Genomic DNA, 8,786 nt, shown 5'->3' on the forward strand with positions numbered 1-8,786 from the left:
TCTTCATATTTATTCAGATGCTTTGGTTACTGGAAGACTGAAATCACCAATACTGTTTCCCAGATAATACCTGTCTTATTTATTTTTTTTATTTTTTTTACATTTTCCAATTCAGCAATCTTTTTATTTTTATTTTTTTAAGATGAGATACAAATTTTGATTTAGTAATTTAACTATGAATGTATGTTTGCTTCAGCCCTGAGAGAGAGCAGCACAGAGTGGATCATATACCCGAATTGGCCCGGTCCACAAATTGTGATCCATTTGTATTACACAAAGCTTTATTTGAAAGCAGAAAGATGGCCAGTCAGACTTTGTTATACTTTTATAAACTGCCAGTCAGAGCTGAGATGAAGTGCTTCAGACTTATGACTGCTACAGAGTTTTGATTTAAATGGAATGGAAGATATACTTAACTAACAGACTGCAACTTTTATTTTAATTTCACGGGACCTTTAAGACTACTATCGCTGCTATATTTTGAATACGTTTCAAGAGATTTAACTGTACATTCTGGTAAGCGTGGGATGGAATAGCGTCGCAACAAGTAGTACTTGTACTACTACGCTACTAGCTTAACTACATTTCTCAGTAGCTTGGCCGTAGCGTCGCTAATTTCTAAATCAATCAGCTTTTCAGTAGCGAAGCTATTTTATTAGTCAAGTAGCACAGTAGCGTCCACACAAGCTACATTTACAGATCACGGATCAATAAGTGACGGCACCGACATTCACGGAGCTGTGAGGCCGGTGTGTAGCCAGTGATAGTAAATCCATATGATGGCTAGAATGAGGAATTCTTCCTGTTTTACGGTGTTCAACAACAAACTTTTTGGTGCGTTACTGCCACCTCTGGTTGGCGATGTCGCCTACCGAAACTTGATGGAAAGATGACTGAGGGAGAGGAGTTATTTCTGAAGCAGGATTCCTCATGACCATACCTCTAGAAGTATATTTTAAGATACAATATCTTGTATGTATTCATTATTCCCAAAAAAATCCCTTTACTATAGTATTTGTAACACCTGGTTTTATTGGATTTTTTGTTTTAGCTGCAATACTATAATTGGTTTCTGTTTAGTAAAGCATACTATTTACAGTAAATAACTGAACTGAACTATTATGCCTCATATGTTTCATTGACAGTTCTATTAATCACTAAGATGTGATTGACTTGGATTTAATCTGCTTCGATATCAAAATAAAAATTGCAAAAATAGCTTTGATGTAGCTAAGCTACTTTTGACTTGTAGCTTTTAGCTTAGTTTGCTACATATCCCAGGAGGTAGCTTTTAGCTTAGTTAAGCTACATTTTAAGTAGAGTTGCTAATAGCTTAGCTCACTACATTTTTCAAGTTGCTTGCGCAACACTGTGATTTACACATTACAATAATTTTTATTTTTAAATTATGTATGCATTAACCCTTATTAAGCCTATTTGTCTTTGCTGACCCCTCTAGACTTTTGAAAAGCAGGGTTTCCCTACAGCAGCTGGCCCTGCATTTAGCCTGCCCTCCGCTCTGGGAGGAACCGGCCCCCTTAACCCTGCAGGAGCCCCTGGATACGCACCCGCACCCTTTCTTCATATCCTGCCCCATCAGCAGGCCCCCTCACAGTTACTGCACCACCACATGGGTCAAGACACACAGGTACACCTAAAAAAACATCCAAAATGTAATACTGAAGTGTTTTGGAGATGCCTTGCAGTCAAGTTTAACACAAAAACTATTGCAAATCAAATTTTTGAAAAGGAATCGGTCTATCTTCCAATTAATATGGTAGTAAATCAGTATTTAAACATTTAGTTTAAGATCAAAGCTCTATCCTTTTCATTGTCAAAAAAAAAACATTATGCAGTTTTCAGTGTCATTTTGATAATGATAATTGATCATTTGTTTAAATATCTTACCCTTAGGGGTGCAACGGATCATGGTTGATTAGTGATTAAGACGGATTACAACCCCCAGTTTGAAATGCACATGACCCACGGAATGATAACTTTTTTGAACTTGTTGGTTAATCCAACACATAACTATTACAGAGAGGTCCCCTCTCTCGTCATTCAGATCACGTGTATGAAAGCAATTTGTTTTCCCTGAAAAATATGATGACTGATAAGTTGTGGTGGGACCTACCTAAATGCTTTTTTAGGTTATTAATTAAAGGTGTTTTGGGTCACAAGCTATGTTTCCAATCACCTTTATGCGCATTTTGGATAAAAACCATATGCGCATAACTGAGGAGGATAATCATTAGATAAGAAAAGGTGCACATAAACTGCGATGGAAACACTTTCACCAAACAAATTCCAGTACGCACATTTAAAAAGGTCATGAGATTGTGTTAAAAGAGGTCATGTGATGATGAAAATATGTGCAAATGGATGAACCAGCAGGCTGAGCACACTGTAAAACATCTGGAATGTTGTTTTGGTCATTCTAAAACGCCGTAACCATGTCAGTTATTAATGTTATTATATTATTAATTACCTCTAGAATCCAGAGCCACCGTGCGTTCACTCCTTGTCAGGATTAACTTTTGAGGCGCAACTCATTTTTTAAATAAAGAAAAGATTCAAGCAGCTTCTCCCACTACAGCAAATTGTGTTTTTAAACATAGCTACTGTTTGTTTAGCCTGCTTTAGTTCATTTAGTGTAAAGCTGCACAATTAAACATTAAAGAAACGCGATCTCAGTTGAAATCTGCGCAACATGAATGGTAAATAATAATGATTTGCATATGTTTATTAATCCTTCAAAGCGCTGCATTCACATCTGTGTTTGATCGAGAGGGATTCGGTTTTCACACTTTTTCAATTAGATACAAACGATTGAATAAAAGAGGTACTGGGAGAACAGTTAACCTGAAATCTCACACTGAGTTTTAAGACCTTTTAAGACAAGGTTGGATCAAGTGGTTTTCACCAGAGGTCATATTGGACATGAATAACCCCTTTTTTGCTCAAAAGTGAAAACCCTACTCAGTGTTTGTACTGCACAACTCCCCTTACTATAAAAGACATTTTACCAGACTGTCCTGCTTTTAATGACTCCAAAAGAATTTAAGAAATGAACTCTAAGGACATTTTTAGCAGTCACACCAGAAAAGATTTTCAAATTTTTGTCATGTATTAACACAAAAAAATCTTATTTAATTCATACATTCATTCATTTGTTGATTTTTAATTGTATATTTAATAACCTCCTAGGGCTTGAGTGTCCACATACGTGGACGGCACATTTTAGCTCTTAAGTGGAAATTTTAAATACTTTGTTTTATATTTTGTTACAGACGTACAGTGTCATCCTGCAACTGTTTTGCAGCATATGAAATGTCCCAAACCCTATTTTTAACTGTCCAAATTGGGGGGGAAATGTTGTTTTTACTCTCTGATAGTCAAAGCAAGTAAAAAAAAAAATTCTACGCTAAATATGCATTAACACTTACAAAAAAGTGTTATGTAAATTCAGACCACGAATCCACATATATGAACAATTTTTCTCTAAAAGTACATTATATTAAAATATGATACTTTTTATCATATTAAACCAACATATCAACCATATTAAAACCACCTTGGGCCTTAAGAAGTTATTGAAATGGAGAACAGTTTATAGTTCAGATATAAACTGACATTTATGTAAACACTGACATTTATGGTAAAGATTTAAACCACCCTTATGTTGTTGCAGTTACGCTGTTTAGCCAACAGGTGGCGACAAACAACCAATAAAATTGTCACTGAAAAGGCTTTCAGAAATGATCCACCTATAATGAAACATGAAGTTTTATGTGTGATTTGAGTCATTAATTGATAATAAATATGATCTGTTGTACAAGATGTTATATTTCCATATTTAGCATTATCATTATTATGAACTGAACTGAACCTAAACACTAAAAACTGAACTACCCTGATCTAGTCACTATGACCATTTATGTGAAGCTGCTTTGACACAATCTACATTGTAAAAGCGCTATACAAATAAAGCTGAATTGAATTGAACTATCAGCAACAGTTGCAAGGATCATTTGGTTCTTCCTTAATTTTTTATTTTTATTAAAATTACTGGTTCTAAATTCTGTTAGGGTTAGAAATCAAAAAATCTATGTTTTTTTGCAATAATATTTCGTAAATCAAATGGCAGTTGTCTTTTCTCCCTATTTTGCTGATCAAATAATGGTCCGATCTGTGACTCAACCGTAGTGTGATTCGAACCGTGATATCTGTGATGCGTTACACCACTACTTATCGTGTTTGAAATAGTAAGCTTTGTATGAGCTAATTTGGGTTTTTTTTTTCTCATTGTCTGCAGGGCCAACGCAGTCAGTCCAACAGCATGCAGAAGAGCCAGAGCAAGTCCAACTACAGCAGCTCTCCTTACTGGACTAACTGAATGCAGCGTTTATACTGTTAACGATGACAAAAGCCCAAATCTGTGTGTCCGCTCTGTCCTGCCTCTAACACGAGATGCTATATATACTCATACACTGTATCAGTTTCCCCACCCCCCTCCTCCAAAGTTCTCCTCTACTTCTCCATTTTCTTCCTTCTCTGAATTAGGTTGTTCATGTAAGATATTTATGTAAGTATTTATATATACTGTAAATGTTACAAAAGAAAAAAAACTGAACGTGGTCAATGCGGTCACTCCATTTTATTTTTTTGAAGGACTTTTGTTTTTGTTTGTTTTAACTGCAAAGATGTAGCAAAAAATAAAGGAAGCATTTTGAGAAACTTCAAAGGCATTGCAGTTAGAACTTAAGAGCACTGATGGTGGAGGAGGGTGAACTGTAGGCGTTTTATCTTTTCAGACATCTTGAGAGGCTTCACAAACATCAAGAGCGCACCACTCATGAGTGCTTTCCTCTAGGGATTGTTCTCCAGTATAATGGTTCTGAAATGTTGGTCCTTGAAGGAAAAAAACTGCCCATAAATTTTATATTTTACTCTTATTGCCATCTGAATAAAGGTTCTGAGCTATTCACTCATGTTTGTGTCTTGCTTTTATAATGTTGAAGTGATGTTTTAAACCTGCATTAAGCTGTATTACAATAGGGTTTTTACCAAAGTAATAGTTTGCTATAGTGTACATTAAAATGCTTTAAGTTCTGGATACGGTCCTAGTCATGCTTTGCACTAGTTTCAATGCTACTTTAACTGTTCTGAACTGTGTTATACACTGTTTCGACTTATTTCCAAATGTCAGATTTGGTATAGAAACATTACACACCCAAATCTAAATCAAAGTGTTACACTTTTTTTTTTTTTTTTTGAGCACTCGACGCACATTGCAGAAGTGTAAACCAGCCTTAACCCTCTGATGCACTACATGGCTCTAAAGTGACCCGTCTTAAGTTTATTTTTTTCTACATCTATTTTATAGCTTGTGCATCAAAGGGTTAAGAGAGAATCTTGACAGTCATTTTGAAGTTTAAAAATACTTTAAACTATTTTTTATATAAAAAAATAATAAAAATAAATTTTATAAATTCATAAATTTTATAATTTTTTTTTTTTTTATAAATTTCAAAATACTTTTCTAAATGAGTTAGTAAAGCTTACATGGACAAACCCATGACCCTTTGAATTTTACAGAGGGAGTGATTTTGCTTTATATGTATAATCCAGCACCTGTTCAGTGCATCCGGAATGTATTCATAGTGCTTCACTTTTTCCACCCTTTTTTTGTTAGCTTTATTCCAAACTGAATTCAGTTCATTTATTTCCTCAAACTTCTACACACAATGCCCCATAATGACAATGTGAAAAAAAGAGTTTTTGAAATTGTTGCAAATTTATTAAAAATAAAAAAAAACTGAAAAATCACATGCACAGAAGAGTATTCACAGCCTTTGCTGTAAAGCTCTAAATTGAGCTCAGGTAAATTCTGCTTCCACTGATCATCATGTTCAGGGCCGGAGTGGGACACCTTTTCAGCCCTGGAGTTTCAAGCCTCAGACCGGCCCACCTCAGTTCACGACTGACTATATTAAAATAAGTAAATAAATAAATATTTCCAAATCAGTTTCTAATGACACTATTACGTCTTTTTTTTTTCTTTTTTTTGAGAAAACAGCTGCTTTAGAACTTCAAATGTTCAACAACCCTAACAGTATTATATGTTTTATCAATAAAAATGACAAGACCAATTTACTCTAAGAAGGATCGAACCCGGGTCCACGGGGTCTTAACCTAACATGCTAACTGCTCGGCCACAACACAGTTTTATAATTATTAAAATAGATCAAAGGAGAAGAGTTGCGGTATAAAAATGAATAAAATGGCTGTGGTCAAGTAAATAAATAAATTTAAAAAGTGTGACCGCTGAGAGCAACAGATTCTGGAGCTAGAGACACCGGCCCTCGCGGCCAAAAAACGGACCGGCCCACCGGGAATTCTCCCGGTCCTCCCGATTAGCCAATCCGGGCCTGATCATGTTTCAGCAGCTTAATTGAAGTTCACCTGTGGTAAATTCCGTTGATTGGACATGATTTGAAAAGGCATACACCTGACTATATAAGGTCCCAGGGTTGATAGTGCATGTGAAAGCACAAACCAAGCATGAAGACAAAAGAATTGTCAGTAAACCTCTGAGACAGGATTGTCTCAAAGCACAAGGCTGGGGAAGATTACAGAAATATTTCTGCTGCGCTGAATGTTCTGATGAGCACAGTGGCCTCCATCTGTAAGTGGAAGATGTTTGGAACCACCGGGGCTCTTCCTAGAGCTGGCCGGCCATCTAAGCTGAGTGATCAGGGGAGAAGGGCCTTAGTCTGGAATGTGATCAATAACCTAATGGTCACTGTCTGAGCTGCAGCGTTCCTCTGTGGAAAGAGGAGTATCTTACAGAAGGACAACCATCTGTGCAGCAATCCACCAATCAGGCCTGTATGGTAGAGTGGCCAGATGGAAGTCACTCCCGACTGGAATTTGCCCAAAGGCAGCTGAAGGACTCTCACCCCATACGAAACAAAATCCTCTGGTCTGTTGAGACTAAATTTGAACTATATTTAAAGTGAACTCCAGGTGTTACATTTGGAGAACACCAGGCACCGCTCATAACCAGGCTAATACCATCCCTACAGTAAAGCATGGTGGTGGCAGCATCATGCTGTGGGGATGTTTTTCAGCAGCAGGAATTGGACGACCAGTCAGGATAGAGGGAAAGATGAATGCAGCAATGTACAGAGACATCCTGAAAGAAAACCTGCTCCAGAGTGTTTTGACCTCAAACTGGGGTGACTGTTCATCATCCAGCAAGACAATGACCCAAAGCACACTGCCAAAATATCAATGGAGTGGCTTCACAACAACTGCGAGTAGCCCAGCCAGAGCCCAGACCTAAATCCTATTGAACATCAAGATCTGAGAATCTGAAAATGGCTGAACACCGTCACTTCCCATCCAACCTGATAGAGCACAGGTGTCAAACTCAGTTCCAAAAGGGCCGCAGCTCTGCACAGTTTAGTTCCAACCCTAATTAAACACACCTGATCAAACTAATTGAGTCCTTCAGGCTTGTTTGAAACCTACAGGTAAGTGTGTTGGAGCAGGGTTGGAACTAAACTGTGCAGGGCTTCGGCCCTCCAGGAATTGAGTTTGACACCCCTGTGATAGAGCTTGAGACGTACTGCAAAGAGGAATGGGCAAAATTTCCCAAAGACAGGTGTGCCAAGCTTATGGCATCAAATTTAAAAAGACTTGAGGCTGTAATTGCTGCCAAAAGTGCATAAACAGAGTATTGAGCAAAGGCTGTGAATACTTCTGTACATGTGATTTTTTTTTTTTTCAGGTTGTTTATTTTTAATAAATTTGCAACAATTTCAAAAAAATAATGTCACATTGTCATTATGGGGTGTTATGTGTGGACTTTTGAGGAAACAAATTACATTTATTTTGGACCAAGGCTGTAACATAAAAAGGTGGAAAAAGTGAAGCGCTATGAATACTTTCCGCATGCACTGTATGTCTATGTGATTGTTGATGTCACAACAGTGTACTTTCCAAGGGCTTAAGATGTTCCATTTAAACTCGTTCAGATGTACATCTGAGTCAGCGTGAAAGTGGAAAGTTAGTTAGCCCAAGGAGTTCGTTACTCTGTGTTTGGAGTTGTCTTGTTAAAACACCAATTTCAGTGGCATTTCCTTTTAACCACTGGACAACAATCTCTTCAAGAACTCTGATGTATTCAAAATGATTCATGGTATACAGTTTAGTCTGTATGCGTGAAAGGGGCCATTTCAGATGTCCCAAAATCTCTAGCAATTTACTATATATTAAATTGGAGTTACAGGTGTTTGCCACAAATAAAATGAGACAGAGTGAATGTAGTAGATAATGGTGGATAGCAAATAGTTCAAATTTGGACAGTGTCAAAGAAAGCTCATAGATGATAAGAACTGCAATTCACTGAGAAGTAAAATTCAATTCAAAATTCTATTCATCTTTATTTCTATAACACTTTTACAATGTAAATTGTGTCAAAGCAGCTTCACATAGAACATTATAGTAAATTTAAACTGTCAGTGCAGTTTTCAGAGTTTAAGTTCAGTGTGGGTTATTTTTCACTGCCTAGAGTTCAAACACTGAAGAGCAAATCCATCGATGCACAGCTCCAAAAGTCCCGAACCATGCAAGCCAGTGGCGAGGAAAAAACTTCACCAATTGACAAAAGTGAAAGTAAAAAAAAAACTAGAAAGAAACCAGTCTCAGTACATGACCATTTCTTCTCTGGCCAAACTTCATGTGCAGAGCTGCAGTCTAGGTGCCGGAGGCCGGAGAAT

At 37.0% G+C, this 8,786-nt stretch overlaps 2 protein-coding genes across 13 annotated transcripts in view; both read left to right on the forward strand.

Moving 5' to 3' along the window:
* Positions 1-4,987, forward strand: part of ubap2b (ubiquitin associated protein 2b) — a 34,915-nt gene extending 29,928 nt beyond the window's left edge. For all 12 annotated transcript variants that reach the window (XM_073909751.1, XM_073909754.1, XM_073909752.1 and 9 more), the window contains 2 exon segments: positions 1,460-1,648; positions 4,316-4,987. In XM_073909751.1, the coding sequence (XP_073765852.1) occupies positions 1,460-1,648; positions 4,316-4,396 (270 nt within the window). In that variant the 3' untranslated portion in view covers positions 4,397-4,987.
* grk5l (G protein-coupled receptor kinase 5 like) overlaps positions 1-8,786 on the forward strand; it is an 821,722-nt gene that overhangs the window by 703,771 nt on the left and 109,165 nt on the right. The gene's annotated exons all lie outside the window — the stretch shown is intronic.

The sequence above is a fragment of the Danio rerio genome, chromosome 8, assembly GCF_049306965.1.
Source record: "Danio rerio strain Tuebingen ecotype United States chromosome 8, GRCz12tu, whole genome shotgun sequence".
Taxonomy (NCBI): Eukaryota; Metazoa; Chordata; class Actinopteri; order Cypriniformes; family Danionidae; genus Danio; species Danio rerio.